The sequence below is a fragment of the Cnephaeus nilssonii genome, assembly GCF_951640355.1.
Source record: "Cnephaeus nilssonii genome assembly, chromosome: 4".
Taxonomy (NCBI): domain Eukaryota; kingdom Metazoa; phylum Chordata; class Mammalia; order Chiroptera; family Vespertilionidae; genus Cnephaeus; species Cnephaeus nilssonii.
In genome coordinates this window covers 100,837,496-100,860,904 of record NC_137075.1, presented here as the reverse complement: position 1 = coordinate 100,860,904, position 23,409 = coordinate 100,837,496, and the positions used below count along the sequence as shown (strand labels likewise).

The 23,409-nt window shown below is 54.0% G+C and overlaps 1 protein-coding gene across 1 annotated transcript in view; it reads right to left on the bottom strand.

The window, feature by feature from the left end:
• RIN3 (Ras and Rab interactor 3) overlaps positions 1-23,409 on the bottom strand; it is a 111,275-nt gene that overhangs the window by 25,029 nt on the left and 62,837 nt on the right. The window contains exons 4-6 of the mRNA XM_079768115.1: positions 16,389-16,461; positions 10,872-10,963; positions 1,374-2,930 (exon numbers count right to left, since the gene is read on the bottom strand). Coding sequence (XP_079624241.1) covers positions 1,374-2,930; positions 10,872-10,963; positions 16,389-16,461 — 1,722 coding nt within the window. The remainder of the gene's footprint in view (positions 1-1,373; positions 2,931-10,871; positions 10,964-16,388; positions 16,462-23,409) is intronic.

The following is a 23,409-nucleotide window of genomic DNA, read 5'->3' as shown; positions in this document are numbered from 1 at the left end:
AGTGTACAACCTGTGTAGCTGTACTTGGAGGTCCCAGGTACCCAGCACATGCTTGGTGGAATTCTTCTTGATTCTTTCAATCCCCAAGTCCACTTGACTTCAGTCTCAAGAATCTAGTATATCCAGAACCTGACTTCTCACCACCTCCAAGGTTTGACCTTGACGTGAACTACCATCATCTGTTGCCCGAGTTATATTGGTAGCCTCTTGCTCTGGCCCCTTACAGTCCCTTCTCAACACAGAAGCCAGCGTCATCCCGCTATGGCATGTTTGACCATGACATTACTGTGCTGAGAACCCTCCAATGGCTCCATCTCAACAGAAACCACAGCCTTCCCTGTGCCGTTCAAGGCCCCTGAGTGATCTGTCCCTGTGACCTCTCTCACTCAGCACTTACTCACTCCCCTGTGCATGCTGCTCCAGCCACAATGGTCTCCTGGCTGCGCTACCACCTGCCAAGCCTGCTCCTGCCTCAGAGCCTTTACACCTGCTATTCCTTTTGCCTGGAGGAGTCAAAAGGCACCCTGATCATCTAGGGCAGTGGTCGGCAAACTCATTAGTCCACAGAGCCAAATATCAACAGTACAACGACTGAAATTTCTTTTGAGAGCCAAATTTTTTAAACTTAAACTTCTTCTAATGCCACTTCTTCAAAATAGACTCGCCCAGGCCGTGGTATTTTGTGGAAGAGCCACACTCAAGGGGCCAAAGAGCCGCAGTTTGCCGACCACTGATCTAGTAGAATGGGAGTCAGCCAGTTTTTATCTCACAGCAGCTCTGCAACCCACCTGCCATTACCGCCGCTCTACAGACGGACCAACTCAGGCTCAGATGGTGTGGGCCACACCGCTCGCTGGGGGCTGACCAAAGATCTGAACCCATGTCTACTTGACACCAGGGCCATGCCCAGCTGCCTTGGGTGACAGTAGAGAAATATTCTTGGGAAGTCTTTTTGGCTTTACCCTGTCCCCAGGGGAAGGGTCTCAGCTATTGTCTCCTCATCTGCAAAATGAGAGAGGGCTTCGGCCCAGCCCTCCGGGTCCTTCATCCCTGAGAGCCGCCACATCCCCTGCAGAGACCGCCTCTGGCCCTCAGCAGTCACAGGTCAGTACTCTTTTGGCCTCTAATTGCTCCTTGTGACTGTCCCCCTAATAAAACCAGGAGCACCCTGAGGGTGGGGTCTTGCCCAGCCTCTGACGTGGGCGCATGAGCAGAGCTGGGAAGCACAAGGCAGAGCAGCAGAGGGATTAGTTCAGTTAGTTCGGGAGGGGGGTGGGGACAGTGGATTGTCTGGGATGACCCCGCCCTCCCGCCCACTCCCAGCCCCCCCCGTCCCCCCCCCCCCCCCCCCCGCCACCCCTGCCGGGACTGACCCAGCTCCTCCTCGGAATACTGGGTGTGGTCCCCCAGCGCCTTGAGCTCGGTGCTCTGCAGCAGGTAGCTCTTGAGCTGGGTCATCATGGTGCGGATCTCCTGCAGCATCTCGGTGCTGGAGGCCTGGCGCGCCATCATCTCCAGGCTGTACACCTTGTAGTCCTGCACCAGGTTGCCGAAGTACGAGGCCTTGTCCTGGGCCAGCTCCACCACCTTCTTGTACAGCTTGCGGTCACTAGAGAGGAAGGCCTGGAAGACGCTGGTGAAGCTCGCGAGGCTCAGCCGGTGCCGTGCCTTGCCCAGGATCATGGACGGCTTCTTCTTCACGCAGGGGCTGCTGAACTGCTCCAGCTCCTCCTCCGTGCTGCTGGTCGAGTAGGAGTCTTGATCGGTGGCCGGGGTGTGCACCCCCGTACTGTCTGAGAGGGAGGCCAGGGAGCCCTTGAACTCTGGGGCGCTCTGGCGCCGGGCGCTGGCCTGGGCTTCTGGGCTCTGGGTCCCAGCTTGGGAGGCAGGGTGTTGTCCTTCTTCGGGGGGGCCAGGGCTGGGTTTCTCAGGGGCTACCTCCTCCGTGGAGAGCTCGGCGCTCTCCAAGGGGCTTGGGAGGACTGAGGCCAGTTGCCGGGAAATCCGCTTCTTCCTAGGAGGGGGGACTGGGGGTTGCCGGATCTTCCTTGCCGACTCTGGCAGGATGCCCAGCTGGCTGGCTTGGGCCACTACTTCCTGTCCTTGCTCTGTGGTCCTCTGAGGCCTGTCCCCAGGACTGTCTGAGGTCCCCTGGGGAGGCAGGGCGAGCGAGGGTGGCCGGGAAAGACCCGGCTGGTCCCACTGTGCGGTTGTGGCCCTGTCCCCCTTCTCCACATTCGGGTCCTCCAGGGAGACCTTCTCAGAGAGGCGGCGTCTGGGAGGAGCAGCAGGGGCACCCTTCTTCCCTGGCCCCGGAGGGGCGGGGGCCTGCTGCAAGGGGCTGGGGGCCGCCCCTGGCTTCTTCTCTTCCTCCCTGAGGGGGCCCAGGCCTGTGGGAGGGCCTGGGGGCCTCTCACAGGCTGTCATGGGTAGCTGGCTTGGATGGTCCGGGGGGCCTCTGGCATGGGGTGCCAGGTGGGGGACAGATGCTGGGGATGCAGGAGGAAGGGGGTCTGGAGGTGGGGGAGAACTGGGCAAAGGACAGGCCGGAGCTGGGGCAGGGGGTGGAAGAGGCCGGGCGGGACTGAGGGGGTGGAGAGGTGGTGCTGGGGGCGGGGGCGCCGGGCGGCGAGGGGCCCACCGGGAGGTGGGTGAGGTAGAGTCAGAGGTGGGAGGCAACGGGCTAGAAGGGCAGCTTCTCAGGGGTGACAGGTTGGCAGGCAGGGCGCTGCCACAGTCCTCGATGAAGATCGGATTCACAAACCACAGGCGGTCATTTCCTGCGGAGAGCTCAATTTCACACGCGCAGTTTTCCTGGTGGGAAGCGGACCTGAGGCTGGAGGTGGGGAGCGCCCTGGGGGCTGGGTCTCTTGGGGGTTCTGCTGGGCTGCCAGCTGCTCGCCGGGGGTTCAGCGAGGAGTCCCAGAAGCCTGTGGAAACAAGAGAAGAAGAGGCGGTCAGTCCCGGAGCCGGCCCCCTGGGTGGGGTGGGGTGGGGTTGGGGACGGGGCACGGGAGGGCTGGGGGGGCCTTACAGCGTTGGCTTCTCGGCTCCCAGGGTTGTTTTCCCCTCTTGGACTGTTTTAAACCTCTCCCACCACTTCCTGTCTCGAGAGGGGAAGCCCCGCGAGATCCTCCCCTGCGGTGCTGGGGAGCTGGGGTGGGGCCAGGCGCCCCGTGACAGGGCAGCGTCAGCTCTGTCCCTGGCGGTGAGGGCCCACCATGGAGGGCACAGAGATGCGGGTGCAGGCCTTGTGGGGACGGAGGGGCCCACAGCCAGAGTTCCTGCAGCTGGCCGGCTGGGGACTCCGGGCAGGTGGCTGGATCTTTCTAGGCCCCCATCTAGTCACCTCTAGAATGGGGGTGGCTGCGTCGGGCCTGTTCAATGTGGGGAGAACACACCTATGGACTGTGGCTGGTGAGCTCAGACCTGACGTTCCGCATGGGGAGCAGCTGACACTGCAAAACGACGGGTCTGGTCAGTCTCAACGTTCACTAGGAAGCCGCCCATCCCCCCGTGGGAGGGGTGTCAGCAAGCGGGGTGGCGTTCTGGCCCGTGCCTTTCTCCTGACGTAGCCCTCAGGATGCAGCCCCTGTCTGTGGCCACTAGGGCACACCTGTCCCTATCGGCATTGCTGGTCAGCACCAGGCGTGTTCTAGGGAGGAGGATGGGACATCCAAACTGAAGCACATTGGGGGGTCCCCGAGCTCAGAGTTCTTGACTTCTGGGTCCCAAGCCCTGTGGAGACTGACGGAAGCTCAGGACGCTCCACGAAGGGCACAGGCATGGTGACTGAGAACAATTCAGTCGGCCTGCAGCCTCTCTGAGCCCCAGGCAGCTCCTCCTGGACCAGGGAACCCAGGACTGGGTCTACCTGTTACTGTTAGAGATTCACAGTACGGACTCCCTTGTTAATGATGGGCCAGGCCTCTGGACGCTCACCTGGAGCCCCTTACTCCTGGGAACGATTCAGCAGGAAGAAAACCACCAAAATAACATCCAGGACAGTCACAGGGCAGACCCACCCTGAGTTCTGGCGGTGAGGGCCACTGGCTCTACCCGGATCCTCTCACGGATCCTGACCCCAGGCCTTCGGTGTAAGTGCTGATCTGTCCCGCATTACATGCGAGGAGAAGAGACCCAGAGAGAGTCAAGACCCTGCCCACAGCCAGCTGGGTGGCTCAGTGGTTGAGCGTCGACCTATGAACCAGTTTGATTCCTGGTCAGGGCACATGCCTGGGTTGCAGCTCAATCCCCAGTGTGGGGTGTGTAGGAGGCAGCCGATCGATGATTCTCTCTCATCATGGATGTTTCTCTCTCTCCCCTCTCTGAAATTAATAAAAATATATTTGGAAAAAAAGAACCAGCCCCGGTCACCGGGCTGGTGCGCGAAGGAGCTGGGGTGCGGGGCGGGTCTGCAGGTCTGAAGCCTGTGAGCCCGGCTGCTGTGCTGTGTGGCCTCCCTTCCTGGGAACTTGCGACACTTCCCATCTCAGCGGCTCGGCCAGCGTGAGTGAGGGGCGGCGTGCACCTCAGAACTGGGGATGTGGTAAGCACGCGACAGGCTCTTGACACCGAAAGAAAGTGGGTGTCACACAAAGGCTGAGGGCAGTGTGTGTGCCTGAGATGGGCCCTCCCAGGGATGCAGGTGTTTGCCCCCTTGCTGGCCAGGGGACCACAAACCCCGTCCAGGTGAGCAGGGTGCCATCTCAGGACAAGGGGGCTGCTGAGAGACTGACATGTGAGCCTGTGCATCCCCTCTGAGGCGTGGCCGTGACCGGGAGGACCCCGGGGCTCCTGGTTCAGCTCCGCCCTGGGCAGAGATCCTGTGTCTGGTAGCTCGAGTGCTGTGGCTAGCTGTCTCCACGGTAGCAAGGATGACAAGCCTTCGTGGGACTCTGTCCAATTTGTAAAGCTCTGTGCACATCACAGCCACTATCTGAGGACAGAGTTCTGGGAGGGAGGGGGTGTCTCCGGGCCCTACCCCCCCCCCCCCCCCACACACACACACCACCTAGGTGAGCTGTTCTTCACGGCTGCCTAGACCTTTGCATGTAACTTTGGGAGGCAGCTACTAACACCTCCAGGACTCACCCACTCTCCTGGGTGCGTGGCACCGAGCACACAGCTATTCTGGCCTCGGGGAGTGAGCAGTAGAAGCACCGGGCCCTGTCCACCCAGCACCAGGAAAGCTGCCTCCTTGGAAGGCCCCTGATGTCACCTCCAAGCTCCCATAAGCCCTTCCTCTGGGTGAAGGTGGATGTCATGGGGCAGACCATAAACAGAACTGCCCACCCATTCCTTGGCACCCCCATTATTTCTCGCCTAGATCATGGCCATCGTCTGCCCTCCGCCATCCATTCTCCTCCTGTGACACTACGCCAGGCATATAGTAGGCTGTTTGTTCAGAATCACTGCTAGCCTGCTAGCCCTGTAGCCTGGCATTCAAGGCCTGTGGGATCTGAATCTGCACACCTTTTCTTTTTAAATAGGTTTTTATTGATTTTTAGAGAGAGAGGAAGTGAGAGAAATAGAGAGATAAAAACATCTATGAGAGAAACACCATCGATCAGCTGCCTACTGGGGATCAAGCCCACAACCCGAGCATATGCCCTAACGGGGAATCGAACCAGTGACCTCTTGGTTCATGGGTCAATGCTCAACCACTGAGCCACACTGGCTGGGCTCCGTACACCTTTTCCAGCATCACGGCTGAGTCTTCCCCCCATTCTCTGTCACTTCTTCCTGGGCTGCCCCACCTTCAGTCTTGGCTGATGCTGTTCACGCTGCTTGGATGCTTTTCCCACCCTCTCCACCTGGCAAACTCTCACCCATCCCTCCAGACTAGGGCCGAAGCTCTGTGCCCATGGCTGTGATGTGCACAGAGCTTTGCACACTGGCTCCCTGTTGGGTGAAGTCATCCTGACACACCGGGGCCTCCCCTACACTCTCTGTGCTCCCAGCCCTGGCACACACTCTGTCAGAAGTGGCCATCACTGATTCTGTCAGACTCCCCGCTCCTCTCCCCAGACTCTGAGCTTCCAGAAGGCAGCCACAACACTTCATCCGAGCATTTCCAGCACCTAAGACGGTGCTTGGCACAGAGCAGGAGCTCAGCCCTTTAGCTTGCACAGTGGACTAGCTTAGCCAGAGGGGAGAGAGGGACTCTGAGGCGTGGGATACAGGCAAGGTTAGTTGTGACGGGGAAGTGGGGATGACCTGAACCATAGGAAGATGTCTTAAGGCAAGAGAATGAAGAGACGAGAAAACGAGAGGAGGGAGGCACAAAGGAGGGCCATGGAGCTCCACAGGTGGGGCGACCAACAGCTGGACGGCCTGTCTCGGGATAGTAAGGTGGATCCATCCTGCACAGATTAAAAAACAAAACAGCCCTATCCGGTTTGGCTCAGTGGATAGAGCGTCGGCCTTCGGACTGAAAGGTCCCAGGTTTGATTCCGGTCAAGGGCATGTACCTCGGTTGCGGGCACATCCCCGGTAGGAGGTGTGCAGGAGGCAGCTGATCAATGTTTCTCTCTCATCGATGTTTCTAACTCTCTCTCCCTCTCCCTTCCTCTCTGTAAAAAAATCAGTAAAATATATTTTAAAAATAAATAAAAATCAAAACAACACACATTTCCCATAGCCCAGACTTGGGTTCTGGAAGGCATGGAGCAAACATTGGGGTTCAGGGATATGGGCCCAGAGCCTGGGGGACTAGGAACTGCTCCCCTGCTCCTAAGACAGCCTGCTGGCCGCACCCCGGCAGGGCAGAGCCAATGCCACTCTGAGCGGTGGGGGAAGCTGAAACCCGAGGGCCTGCAGTTTAGGGGCTGGGCGCCTGTTAAGGAATTGCAGTGGCAGTGCAGGGTTTTATGCTAAAAAAAAAAAAAAAAAAAAAAAAGGAAGTGGGTCACTTTCTTTGCAGCAAGCAGAATATCGAGGCCAGAGGAAAAGCGGAACACGGTCATGCAAGCTAGTGGTTGGCAAAGCTGCGGCATCTGTTTCTAGTGGCACAATGCCAGGCCTTGGCTCAGGGCCCTGCCTTTACTGCCTCTGTGCTGCCCTGGGACTGAGGGACATTTTGCTGGCCCGTGGCCTCCCCCGCCTTATATGGAGATACCTCTTGCCAGGTGTCCACTCTTATAATCCTTGGGGGAGGGGGGCTGGGGCCAGGCCAGGTGCTGGGCTGTAGGCCCTGGGGGCAAAGGTGACGAAGGTTTCCCTCTTGGGGAGCCGGGGCTAGTGGCAGGGCAGAGGGGGCATGAGTAAATGCAGCAAAGTATTCCAGATGCCAGGGAAGCAGCTCCAAAGTCCAGGGGTTCAGAGAAGAAATATTTCGTGGCATCCTAACCCCAAAGACGGGCGGTGGGACAGCTTGAGTGTTCAATGAGTTTTCAATAACTAGGAAAATTCTCACATGTGATATAAAGGAAGAAGCAAGTCCCATGCCAACCTGGAAGAGTTATGGAATCTATGCCTTTTCTAGACATATTTTAAGCCTATTAAACATACAGCAGACAAGTCAGAGAACGTCAGCAAGCCTAACCCTTACTTACCACCGCTTTCTCTAGATTCCTTTGCTCTTAGGATCAACCGCTACAGGTAAGTGCTAAATTGCTCCCAATGTTAGTTTTGTAGCCTTAAGATTATTCCTTTACCGCCTGGCCTGCCCTTTCAAATGATGGCTTTTCCAAGGCTAAACTCAGAGTTCCTTGTGTCAGCTCACGAGCGAGCGTCCTGGGCTATCGTGTGGCGCTGAGCCAGCAAACCAATAGCTCCCTTTCAAACAAACAGACAAACAACATCACTCGTGCCTGACCAGCAGGGCTTGTGTAACTGTTTGGATATTTATTACATTCTACTCATTTCATAAAAAGTGAGTAGAAGGCCAGAAAAAGAACACTGCTCACCCCAGTGATGGGAGACACACATGCCTCATAAACGAATTCCATGCAGAGTGGCGTGGCCACTGCGGAAAGCAATATGCAGGATCCTCACACCATTAAAAACGGAACTGACCCAGAGCATCCACTTCGGGAATATATCGGAAGAAACCCAAGACACTAATTGGAAAGAATATATGCACCCCTATGTTCACTGCAACATTCGTTACAACTAGTAGCCCTGTGCACAAATCCATGTGCCAGTAGCTCGCTGCCGCCCTCCAGTAGCTCTCACCCACTGCCCCACCCTTCTGTAGCTCCCCCGGCCCCCCATTTCCCCCTGGTCCCCCCTCACAGCTTGCTGCCCTGCCCCCTCCTGTAGCTCTCCACTGCCCCCTTGTAGCTCGCTGCCCCACCCTCCTGCTGATCCGTGATCTGGTCGTTACACGGTCGGTCATTACGCTTCACAGTGTAACGACCATTTGCGTATTATAGGATAGGCAATATTTGGAAGCAACCCAAGTGCCCAACTATAGACAGACGAGTAGATCAAAAAGTTTTGGTACATATATACAACGGAATATTACTCGGTCATAAAAAAAGCATGAAATCTTACCATTTGTGACAGCATGGATGGACCTAGAGGGTATTGTGCTAAGTGAAATAAGTCAGTCAGAGAAAGACAAATATCACATGATTTCACTTATATGTGGAATCTAAAGAGCAAAATAAACAAACAAACCAACCTAATAGAAATAGACACATGGATACAGAGAGAGAACTGGTGGTTGCCGGAGGGGAGGGAAGTCGGATAACTGGGTGAAAAAGGTGAAGGGATTAAAAGGCACAGATTGGCAGTTACAAGATACTCACGGGGATATAAAATACAGCGTAGGGAAGATAGTCAATAACATTGTAATAATTGTGTATGGTGCCTGGTGGGTACTGGAAATAATGTGTGTGTGTGTGCTTTGTAAAGTATGGTTGTCTAACCATGACTCTGCACACCTGAAACCAATCCTATCTAATAAAAGAGTAATATGCAAATCGACCGTCACTCCAACACACAAGATGGCTGCCCCCATGTGGACACAAGATGGCCACCACAAGATGGCCAACAGGGAAGGGCAGTTGGGAGGGACCAGGCCTGCAAGGGAGGGCAGTTGGGGGCAATCAAGTCTGCAGGGGAGGGCAGTTAGGGGTGACCAGGCCTGCAGGGGAGGGCAGTTAGGGGTGATCAGACCTGCAGGGGAGGGCAATTAGGGGCAATCAGGCTGGCAGGGGAGCAGTTAGGCATCAATCAGGCTGGCAGGGGAGTGGTTAGGAGGTGATCAGGCTAGCAGGCAGAAGCGGTTAGGGGCAATCAGGAAGGCAGGCAGGCGAGCAGTTGGGAGCCAGCAGTCCTGGATTGTGAGAGGGATGTCCGAGAAAGTCATGAGGGGCGGCCGAGAGCTGGGCTGGGAGTCGGAAAGCCCTGGGTGCTCATCCCAATTTGTTCATTCCCTCCCAGCCCCCTGACACGTCTCTGTGCTAACACTAGATTTCCTACCTCTAAAGGGACACAAGGGTTACCCAAGACAGTGCTAAGGGTGTTGCAAGGAGAGTGTCATTCATGCCACTGTAGACCTCAGGGACTGTGTGAATTTCAAAACTGTCACCCAGTCCACAAACTTCTGGGAGGGTCAGAGGCCAAAACTAACATTATCTGGGGGTGAGATCAGTATTTATTCCCAATAGCAACTGAGAACTGGCCCTAAAGTTTCTAAGCGGGGTAAATCAGACCCCGGAGAGTCAGATAAAGAATTAGGGGCAGCCTGGGAGAAGGGCAGTGCGGCAACTGAACCGGCTGTGTGACGCCGGACACGCCACTCAAGCTCCTGTGCCTCTGTTTCCTCTGCCATGAAGTGACGGTTACAATAACAGAACCCACGTTCTAGGGCTGCTTGAAGGTCTGAGGAGTCGGTACAGGTCAAGAGGTTAGGACGCAGTCAGCGCTCGTTAAAGGTCGACACCCCCGGCCTGGAGGGTTCTACTTGCTCAATGGGACCCCGAGCTTCTTGTGGCATCGCACGCACGGCTGCCCCGAGGCCCCTCTGGGTGGTGGGCTGCAGCCTGGCCTGGGAACCGGCGTGCCCTGATCCCACGTGTGCCCCCAACTTCTTCTACGACCAGGTCCTGGCCTCTCGGTCATCGCTGCCCCCACTGGCCCAGCTCTGGGAACGGGGCGCCGCTCTCTCCCGGCGCCGAGCGCAGCCGCGTGCTGTGCCGTCCTGTGTGTGGCTCGGTCTTGGTAAAGGCCTAGTGATTGACGGCCGGTTCATTAATGTGACCAGGTCTCTCTGCCCGGGAGTCCGAGCCCGCAGAGGCGGCTGGGGGCCAGCACGGCGAGGCCCCGTCAGAGCGCTCAGCAAAGCCTGGCCCAGGGGAAGGCCCCGGAGATGTGAGATCTCACTATGATGTGGAAGGGCGAGGGTCAGAAACACTCCTGTCTTTTCTCCTCCTTCCTTCCCTCTCCCTCTTCGTCCCTCAAAAGGTCAGAAGGGTAAGGCGCAGGCTCAGTCGGTTGGGCGGGGCAGGCCAGATGGGGGCACACGCTTTAGTCCATGGTCATGTTCGTGCTGCTCTTCCTCTGACAAGGATGGGGCTGGGACCAGGGCTGTGGCGGCGGCTGGTCCCCCCTCTCTGGCCACCGTTGAGAAGGACCTTGGCATTTGGTTTAGCCTCTCCCAGAGCCACGCCTGACCACCGGCGGCCCTGACCAGCCCAGCCCCGCAGGTCCCCTGGAGAGCTGCTAAAAGGCACCTTTATGAAGCCTGGGAGGCTCTCCCTGCTGTCGGGCTCAGCGTGGATCCCCTGGGAGCCGGGACTCAGGATCCAGCCTGGGTCTCAGCGGCGGGGTCACCTCTCTGCACAGTGGTCAGCAGGGGCAGTCCTGGGGCCCCGTTTCCTCGAGCCCCGCCACCTCCCCGGCCCTCGGGGCGGACTTACCCAGGCCCAGGTTGGCGATGGTCTTGAGGTCTGTGAAGCTGCTGGCCTCAAGGATGGCCTGCGGCAGCCTCAGCGTGAAGGGCAGTAAGTCTCTGTGGAAACAAGAGGGGTCAAGGTCATGTCTGGGAGGGATCTGTGTGTCCATTCCCACCCCCACAGCCCGCACACCCAGAGCCCATAAAGGAGAAACCCCAGCAACCTTGCTGGCTGCTGGGCCTCCACGCAGACGGGAAACTTCCCTGGGGTGGAGGGCACAGCCCCGAGGCTGACGGAGCATCCAGGCAGGTCCAGGCCCTGGGCCAGCACGATGGACCCTGAGAAGTGGGAGGGGGTACAGCTTCCCCCACTTTTCCTGCCTGGGAGCCCAGGGAGCTTCCAGGGAAGCCTCTACTCTGGGTAAAGCCAGTGACCCACCCCTTTCTGCCCTCTGACCCTCACTGCTCCACACTGAGATGGGCAGCGAGCAAGCACATAGTCAGGCTTCTCCAGTGAGCACCCAGACATCCCCCAGTGAGCACACAGTGAGGCTTCTCCAGTGAGCGCACAGTCAGACATCCCCAGTGAACACACAGTCAGGCTTCCCCAGTGAGCGCAGTCAGACATCCCTGAACGCATAGTCAGACAGCTCAATCTGCTGCCTTGGGTCTGAATGGGGATGTACTCAGGGATCTCCCCAGAGATCTCCTGGCAGGGACTCAGACACTCTTCCCTTTATTGTGCAGATAGGGAAACTGAGGCCCAGAGAGGAAAAGGAATATGTCCAGGCCATACAACAGGTTGAAGGCAGAGTGTGCTAAGCCCTGGGCCTCCTGAGTTCTAGCCCAGGGCTGTTTCAAGGGGCCGGGAAGGGGAGGAGCCCCAGGATGACGGTCCCAATTCTACATCTCAGCCGGGCATTCAAGGCCCATCACAGTCTGACCCTGACCCCCCCCCACCCCCTTTCCAGCTCTATCCACCTTCTCCTCAAACCCCAATTCCAACCCTATGGGTAGGCATTCATACCTTTGTGTTAAATAATTGATTTGGCACTGAATCCCCTAGGGGAGCTACTAAAAATGCATATTCCAGACCCACGCCCAGGGGTGCCCAGGGTCAGATCTGGGGGTGGGCCAGGAACCCACATTTTTAACAGCTCTCGTGGGGATCCTGATGGACACCGCCTTAGGTGGGAATCACGTCCCCCAAAGCAAGGCGATCGATAAAAACAAAAGTTAAGTAGCTCTCCAGATACGTATGTATGTCCGTACTTCCTTATAAGCTACTAAGACCAGTGAAAAGCATTCACAAAGAGAAATTTTCAAAGTGGGATTTTTAGAACAAGTGTCCTAACCTTCCCCCCCCCCCCCACTCTGGCGGGTCAGCTTGCGCACCTCCTAGGGCCCCAACGCCTCTCCCTGGAGGCCGCTGTTCCAGCTGATGCTTTTCAAACTTGTTGGATTATGACTGTCAGCAAGAAACACATCTGGCATCCTGGTGGAGTGCGTACATGTACACACACACACACACCCCCACCCCCCCACACCACACACACACACCCACTCACACACACACACACACACACCCCACACACACACCTACTCACACACACCCCTAAAATAAGTGTAGCACGAGACTTAGTCCAGCCACATGAGACACATGCTGGTCTTTTCTAGTCTATTTTAATTTTTCGTTAAAAAAAGAGCCAGTTGTGCCCTGGCCGGTGTGGCTCAGTTGCTTGAGCTTTGCAGGTCAGGGCACATGCCCAGACTGGGGGCTTGATCCCCAGTAGGGGGCATGTGGGAGGTGGACGATCAATGTTTCTCACATCGATGTTTCTCTCTCTCTCTCTCTCTCATCAATAAAAACATATATTTTTTAAAAAGAGCCAGTCATGATCCACTCAGTTGATTTGACGACCCCTCTGGGTGTCTTCTGACATCGCCAACCAATCCACCGACACGGGGGAGGGGGGGCGGAGGGGGGCGGAGGGGAGGGTGTCCCCCAAGGTAATGCAGTTCTGGCACTACCTGCCCGGAGTTAGTGCAGACCCCACAGGTTAAGGACGCAGTCCCACCACACTGCCCCCCGTCAGGGTGCCCTCTGCGAATCCCAGGCTACCTGGACTTCTGACCGGCTAGACACCAGGGGCTCCCAAGATCCCGTCCTCAGGCTGGACAATTTGCTGGAATGGCTCTCAGAACTGAGGGAAACACTTTACTTATATGTTTACCGGTTTATTATAAAGCAACAGCCCGATGGAAGAGTGCAGCGCCAAGGGATGGGGGAGGGGCAGGGAGCGTCCACACCTCCCTAGACCCAACGCCCTCCCCGCGCCTGGTGTCCATCTGGGACGTGGGTGGGTGGGGCTGAAAGCTCCGGGCCTCCCGCCCCCTGGTGTTCTGGGGGTCAGCCCCATCTTGAGGTTATCTAGGGCCCCCACCTGTGTCACCTCAGAATAAACTCAGTGGTGGTTGGAAGGGGCTCATCATGAATAAGGAAAGCCACCCCACCACTCAGGAAGCCTCGAGGCTCTGGGAGCTGGACAAAGCCCATGTCTTTCTGTTCTCTCCTGCACCCCCCCCCCCCCCCCCCCCCAGCTGTGGTCCCAGATGGAAAAGCACCACACACCATGTCTATTATCCCACTAACTCCTTGGCACAGGCTAATTTCTCCCCCCCCCCACCCCCCCGAGGGACTGGGCACCTCCCGAGGTCCCGGAAAAACTTGGGGTGACCTGGGGAGCACTTCTAAGATGTCAGGCCTAGGAGAACAATATCTGAACCCCTTTGATGCCCACGGCGCCCTGAGATCCACCTCCTCACACATCCTGGGTGACGTGTGGCTTTGAAAGTCGACCACTGTAGAGGGAAGAGCATGAGTTCATTTTGGTGACTTTTTTTTTTTTTTTGAGAGAGAAAGACAGAAAAAAGCCAGCCTGAACTTGAGAAGCCACGGGCCCCGCTCGAACCCTGGCTGCGTTCCCTGCGGGGTGTTGTTTCCATTTCCCCTGTGACCCTGGGGGCACGCTGCCTGCTAACGGGGCCGTTTTGTGAAGCCAACGAGCTGGGGTACAGGGGCCGCACAGCCCGGCCGGGACCCAGAGGCAGCGGCTGCGTTTCCTCCTCCTCCTGGGAGCGAGGCCACGGGCACCTCTCAGGGCCTCGCCCTGCTCACCGGGTGGCTCCTGGCTGAGGGGGCAGGAGCCCCAGCTCCAGGCAGTGGTCACAGCTCTTTGTTCAAAGGCAGAGAGGCCCGGGCCCCCCTCCTCCAGCTGGCAGGAAGATGGCAGCTTAGTCACAGCCCTTGGCGCCTGGACACCTCCTCGAGAGGGCAGGCCCAGGGGCTCCTCCCTTCCTTCCTCATTTCGGTTCGCTGCACCCTCTGCACGTGGCTACAGACTCCTGGCCCAGGGCGCGCAGAGGACCAGACCTCACGGGCCCTGGAGCAAGGATGTCACACTTGCGGCTGGTGGGCCGCACGCCGTCGGCAGCGAGTTTGACATGCTTGCTAAGGGCTCAGCCGAGACCTACCGTGTCGTAACTGCTTCAGACACGGTCAAGGGTGTTCACCCTCCTGCTGCTCAGGATAGGAGCCCCAGCATCTCCCGCGCAGCCCCTGCTCCCACCCCCTCCCTCTAGGGCAGTGGTTCTCAACCTTCCTAATGCCGCGACCCTTTAATACAGTTCCTCGTGTTGTGGTGACCCCCAACCATAAAATTATCTTCGTTGCTACTTCATAACTGTAATTTTGCTACTGTGATGAATCGTAATGTAAATATCTGTGCTTTCCGATGGTCTTAGGCGACCCACAGGTTGAGAACCGCTGCTGTAGAGCCTAAGACCATCGGGAAACACAGATATTTACATTACGACGCATTAGAAAGGTTGAGAACCACTGCTCTAGGGGCTGCCCCAGCCCTCGGGTCCCCCCATCCAACAGTCCCTGGAAACACAACCAGAGCACCTACTGGGTGTCGGGCAGTGTGCTGTCTCTATCTCATTCCCCCCTCCAGCATCTCTCTCACGAGCATTATTCCCACAGGAGTTGAGACTCAGAGAGATTAAGTAACTAGTTCAAGTTCTGTGGTACTAGTTACTTAATCAAGAGATTAAGTAACTAGTTCATCATTTATTCTTTCATTCACTCATCCAAAGCACCTGGCATGTGCCAAACCTTCTACTAAGGTGAGAACGTCCCAGCACAGGAAAGGCCTGTCTCCCGCAGAGACGGACACGTCATTGTTTACAAGGGGCCAGGGCCTCTGGGGCTTTGCCTTGTGGGCCTGGAGGGACATGCTAGGTCATCGGGATCATTGCAGGATGTGTGTAGTGGACCTTGGAGCTTTATCTAATTTTGTTGCTGTTGTTGTTAATCCTCACCCGAGGATATTTTTTTCCATTGATTTTTAGAGAGAGTAGAAGGGAGGGAGGGGGGGGGAGAGAGAGAGAGAGAGAGAGAGAGAGAGAGAGAGAGAGAGAGAGAGAGAAACATTGATATGAAAGAGATATGTATTGACTGCCTCTCACACATGCCCGACTGGGGGGCTGGGGATCAAACTTGCAACCCAGGTACATGCCCTTGACTAGGAATCGGTGCGTGGGCCAATGCTCTAACCACTGAGCGCCCCGCCAGGGCATTTTATCTATTTTGAATCTCCACTCTGCCATTTAACAGCGGTGTGACCTTGAGCAAATAATCTGTCTCAGTCTTCGTTTTCTCACGTATAAAATGGGAACTACAAGAGCACTTGCCTCGTGTAATTGTTGGCAAGACTGAAGAGGGTAATGGTTGTCAGAGCTCAGTGCTGGGTACCAGGAAAGCGCTCAGCAGGCAGCAGCTCTTAGCAACCGTTCTCACCAGCACCAGCTTTTCTGCCCATCGGGGCCCAGGGGCGTCCTGGCAGGTGGAGGGTGGCGTTCTGGGCTGAGTGCGGGTTTCACCAGCAAGAATGGTGTCTTTGAAGGAGGGAGAAGTGGGCCTGGAGCCCCGGACCCCGAGACTCCTATCCAGCCTCTAGCCAGTTTTAGTCAAGACACTGTAGCGTAAGCCAGCGGCTTCTGACACCAGAATGTATTTTTAAATTCCTGTTGACCTGCAACCAGTTCTGAATAAATAGAGCAGCTCTGAGGGTGGTTACCAGACACCCGCTCCACCCAGCAGCTGCTCGACAAGCACAAGCTCCCTCCCACGGAGGGTACCAGCCCTTCCTGCCGCCCCTACAGGAAGCTCTTCTTCGAACCCTCACGGGGTGCACCAGGTCCACACAGGACCCCAAGCTGCCCTGGAGGCCGGAACACGGGATGCTATAGGCAGTGAGGCGGGGAGCAGCTGGTGGTGAGGAGGGGTCCTTACTGGCAGATCTAAGACAGCACCACCCTCCAGGGCTCCCAGGACAAAGCCAGGGACTGCTCCCCTCCTCTGCATCCTGTGGGCTGCCCCCTTCCCTCTGGGGCTTCCCTGGGACTCCCCGCCCCCACCCAACATTGCATGGCCACCTGCTGCCACCAGACGCCCACCCGTGGGGCCGGGTGTACTCACCTACTGACACAGTAGAACGCGATCAGTCTGAAGATGTCCTCAAACACAAGAACCGAGCCTTCCAGGTACAATACTGAGGAGAGATGACAGAGGCCCGGATGAGTGTCCCGGTCAGAGGGAGGGAGGGTCCCTGAGGGTGGGGCGGTGTCTTTCGAGTTCATTATCGCAGGGCCTGGCCTGCTGCAGCCACATGTTCATCAGCTGCCCTGGGGACCACACGGGAGTGAGAAACGAACTTCTATGGCAGCGATGTTCAACCTTTCTCATCTCCCGGCGCATAACTAATTACAAAAATTCTGCAGCACACCGAAAGTGTCTATTTTGGGCCTATCTGAAAAACCAAAGGTATTCGATGGATTCCGTCACACCAAACATCTATTGTTGTATTGGGGTTGCTGTCATTTTTTGATTTATCAATCTAGGGGGGAAAGAAGTCGGTGCCCCTGACTAAACAGTCAGGTATTGCATGTTTTAACAATTCTTACAGCACATGGTTGAGAATCACTGTTCTATCGTGTTAATCCACTGAGATTTGGGGTGGTGACTATCTGAACGAATACACATCATTTTGGGCACAGAAACACAGAAGCCTCCAGAATAAAAGCAGAGTGAAACGCTTAACTGATCAGGGTCATCTCAACTTGGCAATTCTGAGGGCTGCGGGGACAGCGGGAGAAGGTCGTCCAGTTCTGTGTTGGCCTCGGGGAGGTTCATGGGTCCAGGGCGCTGACCTGGGGCCCCTGGCCCTCCACCCAAGAGGACCTGGTCGGACCTCATTGACTTGCCTGCATGGCAACCCAAGGGCGAGGCTGACCCTGATGTTTCCCAGCTCTGACAAGGGAGAGGGACCAAGGCATTAGCCCAAGATCCCACCCCGGGGGAGGGGGTGTGGTTCCTTGGAGAGACTGGGTGTCAGGATGTGGCACCGGTGCCCGGAGCTGGGGGTGCAGTGACCAGAGGATGTGGCACAATGCCACACCCTGTTTTGGCCACCAGGCAAGGGCCCAGGGACGCTGAGTGAGTTGCTCTCCACCCAAGACTCCTGACTCTCACTCAGGACTCATTTGCCCAACAGAGGGGCTCCCTGTGCTGGGGACCCCCCACTGCACTTTCTTGGGCATCAGAAGGGCCGAGAAACATGTGTGCATCACCCCTCAGTTCCAATTTCCCGAGGGTCTTCTAGTAGCTGTGTGATGGAGGGAAGGCAGGTCCCGGTTCCAGGCCGGGCTCTGACCCTGGGCTCTTCCCGTCCCAGCACTGCAGTTCTTCCACCTTCTGACCCTGAACCCCCCGTTTCCATAGCCTAGGACAGCATGCCTTGCACTGGTGGTCTGCGAGGCGGTTATGGGTGACACATGGACCAACAGGGGCTGTTCTAATAGCTTTAGTTTTACATTTGCCTTCTTTCCATGTTCTAAACAGTGAACATGCTTTTTAAAAAACGTTTACCTTCATCATCTATTTATGACAAAGAGGTCCTGGTTTCCCATTAGGACAGATATAAGAAGTTGAAAAGGGAGTTTAAAGAAAAACATTCAGCAAGTGATAGCATGGGAGGTACCATGAAGATGCCTCAAATACTGGAGTCTGAGGAGCGCTCCATGGAGCCCGCACCCTCTGTGAAGTACTAGCGGTGGGGCGGCCCACAGCGCCATCTGGTGCTGGCATTTGGTACATCGCCTACTCTCCTCAGCACCGGCCAAGGGAGCCTGGTGCCCACAGACCTGCAGCCGCAAGAGCTCGAGACCATTCCACCTGCATAAGGAGACCAGGAAGCAGGAGCACCTCCAGGGGGTGGTGGTGACGCACGCAGAAAGCCCGCCTCCTACACGGGACGTGCTCAACAATGAGCAGCTCTCCTTCGCTGTGGGGACCTGGTCTGACCTCGGCCAACACAGATGAAGCCTTTGAGATGAAGCAGGCACTCCCGCTTGGGCCTGCTGGCACTTGACATAAAGCCGTACTTCTTTTGACGTCGTTTACCGATCGTCCGCGTGCTGGCCGGGTCCTCCAGGGCAGGGACCAGGGCTCATTCACTTTGGTCAGGAGGACAGAGCACAGTTCTAGCCATAGCACCAGTCGCCTTCCTACCGTTAAGACAGTTGAGTTTTATAATCACAAGCAAGGGTCAAAGCTCCTATTTGTTCCTTGTGACCTCTTCTGCCCCAGCCCCAGCCAGCTGCCCACGTCTGCCCCTGCCCCCCGCCGCCCCCAGAGAGCTCCTGCACGCCAGGGCCCGGCGGGGCCCCAGTGTGAGTCTCCCTCAGCATCAGCAGAGCCACTTGAAATGGGTAAACTGAAGGTACAGGATACAAGGCAGGAATATGTCTCAATAAAGCCATTATTAAACAAAGAAAAGTGCTTGCCGAGTGGACAATTTCACTGCCTGTATTAAGGTTTTCTGGGATTTTTATAAGGAGCATCTATGAGTTCTGTAAGCAGAGAAACTGTCAAGCTTCTCTACATGTTTCTCTACTTTTCTACCGTTCTCTGTAAACGTGGCTCTAAAGCCGACTGGCTTCCGGTGTCCCCTCAGTTCCCGTTGCTATAGAACCGCTCACAGCCCTGCAGGGCACAGCTGACAGACCCCCATCCACCCACCATGTCACCCCTTAACACACACCCCTGCCCCCAAGCCAGCTTCTAAAGAGCCTTGGGAGCGTCCAGCGCCCACTCTGCCCTTGGCAGCAGCTCACGCAGGGACCTGGCCAGCGGCTTCTCCCAATAAAGATGCCGGTGCCGGCGGCACCTTTGAAAAGCTCGGGCAAGCCGAAACCGGTTTGGCTCAGTGGATAGAGCGTCGGCCTGCGGACTCAAGGGTCCCGGGTTCGATTCCGGTCAGGGGCATGTGCCTTGGTTGCGGGCCCATCCCCAGTGGGGGGTGTGCAGGAGGCAGCTGATCGATGTTTCTCTCTCATCAATGTTTCTGGCTCTCTATCCCTCTCCCTTCCTCTCTGTAGAAAATCAATAAAATATAAAAAAATAAAAAATAAAAAAAAATAAAAGCTCAGGCAGCAACCCCTCCACTGTGTGCAGTCTCCAGGGTCCCTCAGCAGAAACCTTGGTGGGAACACCCACACCCTCTCTAAGCATTTCTCTTTCAAAGGGCGAGGAGAGAGAACGGGTGCCAGCCAGCAGCTTCCGGCATGTCCCGAGGAGGCCACAGGTGACAACACAGAACTCGGCCTCCACTTAGAGAAAAGGAAACCTTTCACCTATGACTCCCCATCAAGGCGGAGTGGGGACAGGGTCCAGATGCCAGGCCCTCACACGCCGGAATGGCTCCCAGCATCCACAACCCCAATGTCAAAAGGAGATAGCCACAGCCTGACTGGTGTGGCTCGGTGGCTGAGTGTCGACCTATGAACCAGGAGGTCACGGTTCAGTTCCTGGTCAGGGCACATACCTGGGTTGTGGGCTCGGGCCTCAGGGTGTGTGTGTGCAGGAGACAACCGATAGATGATTCTCTCTCATCATTGATGTTTCTATCTCTCTCTCCCTCTCCCCTTCTCTCTGAAATCAATAAAAATATATTTTAAAAAAAGAGATATCCACAAAGAATGGAAAGCTAATAGATCTTAAAAAAAAAAAGAAATTCCATTTAATCATTCAATTGTCCAAATGAACTGCTGAGGAGAGGGGCTGCGTGTGTATCTTCTGTTCTTCACGGTTACCCAGACCCAGGCATGGTGCTATGCATGTTGCCGGCTCTCCAATGCTTATTTAATGATTTATTTACAAAATGTTTTATTTGAAAATACTTAGAAGAGTCATAAGAAGTTGCAGAGATGTACAGGAAGGTCCTGGGCACCCTTCACCCAATTTCACATGGGTGCATGTGTGTGCATGTGCATGTGCGTGTGTATGTTGGTACCGTACTATGAATTGTATACTGTGTGTAGCTGTCTGTAATCACCACCACAATCAAGATATATCACTGCACCATCACTGCAGGGCTCCCTGCTTAGAGCCACAGCCATTCTTCTGCTCACCCCTGACCCCTAGCAACCACCAATCTGTTCTCCATCTCTACGGTGACATTATTTCACGAATGTCTTATAAATGGAGTCACACAGCATCCAGCCTTGACACTTGGCTGGCTTCACTCAGCATGATTTCCTTGAGGGTCATCCAGGCCGCTGGCTGAGCCAATCGCCCGTTCCTCTTTAGTGCTGAGTCGGCGTCCATGGTTTGGATAAAGCATTCTTTGCTTGACTAGTCACCCACTGAAGGACATCGGAGGAGTTTCCAGTTTTGAGTTATTATGCACAAAGCCACTATGGACATTTGTGTACAAGTTTCTGCATGAAAATACGCTTTCTGGGCGACAGCTGTAATACTGTCAATAATAAAAAAAATATATGAAAAACAAAATACTTTCCTTTCTCTGGGATCTATGCCCAGGAGTGCTATTGCTGGTCATACGGTAAGTCCATCAAAGGAACTGCCAGACTGCTTTTCCGAGTGGCCAGCAATGCAGGCAGGGTCCAGCATCTCCCCGTGCCTGCCAATTTGTTGTCGCTGTTCTTTATTGTAGCCATTCCAGGAGGTGTAGAGTGACATCTCAAGATGGTTTTGATTTGCATTTCTCTAATTTGGATTTTGGAAAGGTGTTGGCCATCTTTTCATGTGGTTATTTGTGATCTGTATATCTAACCTCTTTGCTGAAATGTCTCTATACATCGTTTGCCAATTTTCTAATTGGGTATTTTTTTTAACGTTGATGTTTTTTTAAAATCACTTCATTAAGATATTCACATACCATACAATTCACCAATTTAAAGTGCACAATCAATGGTCTTACCATAGTCACAGACTTGTGCAACCATCACCGCAATCAATTGCAGAACATTTTCACCATCCCAAAAGGAAACCCTGGGTGTGTGTGTGCCCTCGGCTTAGTCATTTTATCGATATTTTTGTGCTTCAATTTTCTCATCTTTAAATGGTGACAATAGTATTTTCATCATAGGTTGTTGTTGAGGCAAATTAATGGAAAGCATGTAAACTAGCATACAGTTGTATCCACTTTTTGACCGCTACAAGTAGTAGTGGTCAAAAAGTGGATGAAATCTGTATACAAGTTTTTATGTGGACATAGGTTTTCATTTCTCTTGGATATATATTAGAAGTGGAATTGCTGGGTCATCTGGTAACTACATGTTTAAGAAACGACCAAACTGGAGGACCACAACAGCATAAAAATGGAAAAGAACCAGTCGGAAATGAAGGGTACACTAACTGAAATAAAGATTAATTTACAGGTAATCAGCAGTAGAGTAGGTGAAGCTGAGAATCAAATAATCAAACTGGAATACATGGAAGCAAAAACGCCCAAACAGAACACACACACACACACACACACACACACACACACACACACACACAAAAAAAAAAAAAAAAAAAAAAGAGAGAAAAAAAAAGAAAAGTAAAGGGCGGGGGGGATAGTGTAAGGAGCCTCTGAGACAACTTCAAGTGAACCAACATTCACATCATGAGAGTGCTGGAAGGAGGAAAGAGAGAGCAAGACATTGAAAACCTATTTGAAAAAATTATGACAAAAAACTTCCCTAACTTGGTGAAGGAAACAGACATACAAGTCCAGGAAGCGCAAAGAGTCCCAAACAAGATGAATCCAAAGAGGCCCACACCAAGACACATCACAATTAAAATGCAAAAGGTTGAAGACAAAGATAGGACCTTAAAAGCAGTAAGAGAAAAGTAGTTCGTTGCCTACAAGGGAATGCCCATAGGACGGTCAGCTGTTTTCTCAAAAGAATCTTTGCAGGCCAGAAGGGAGTGGCAAGAAATATTCAAAGTGGTGAGAAGCAAGGACCTACAATCAAGATTACTCTATCCTGCAAAGCTATCATTTAGAAATGATGGTCCAAAATAGACCAAAGGGGAAAAAAAAGCTAAAGGAGTTCATCACTACCAATCCAGTATTACATGAAATGTTAAAGGGTCTTCTTTAAGAAGAAGAAGATAAAAATCTGAACAATAAAATGCCAATAAATACGTATCTATCAACAATTGAATTTAAAAAACAGAATGAACAAGCAGGACAGAAACAGACTCATAGATACAGAGAACGTTTTGTTGGTTGGTGGGTGGGAGGGGCGTTGGGGAGATATGCAAAAAAGGTGAAGGGATTAAGAAGTACAAATTGGTTGTTACAGAATAGTCATGGGGTGTAAAGCACAGCATGGGGAACATAGTCAATAATATTCTAATAACTAGGTGTGGTGCTGGATGGGTGTGGGATTTATTGGGGTGATCACTTAGTAAGTTATGCAATGTCTGGTCACTTGGGTGTACACCTGAAACGAATATGATGATGCATGTAAACTGTAATAGAAAATAAAAAATAATTAAATTTGCAACCCCATCTCCCCCAAAAAACAACTACCAATTACTAAACTGTTTTCAAAGTTACTACTTCACTTTATGTTTCCACGAGCAATGTCTGAGGGTTCCAACTTTCCACATCCTTGTCAACACTTTTCTTTTCTAGTGCAGCCTTCCTAGTGGGCATGAGGTGAGATCTCTCGGTGGTTTTGATTTGCATTTGCCTAATTATTAGTGATGTTGAATGTCTTTGCGTGTGCTAACAGGCCATTTGTGTATAGTCTTTGGAAATAAGTTTATTCAGATCCTTTCCCCATTTTAAATTGGGTTACTTGTCTTTAAAGTTGAGTTTTGAGATTTTTTTTCTAATACAAGGCCTTTGTCAGTAGTGTGATTTGAAAATATTTTCTCCCAGTCTGTAATTTGCCTTTTCATCCTTTTCATAAGGTCTTTCAAACACCTATTTTTGAGAATGAAAAAAAGAAAATAAAATAAAAAAGGCCCTGGCTGGGTGGCTGGGAGTGTCATTCCATACACCAAAAAGTTGCAGGTTCGATTCCCAGTCAGGGCACATACCTAGGTTGTGGGTTCAATCCCTGGCTGGGGCACATATGGGAGGCAACCAATCAATGTTTCTTTCTTTTTTGTCTAATCCTCACCTGAGGATATTTTC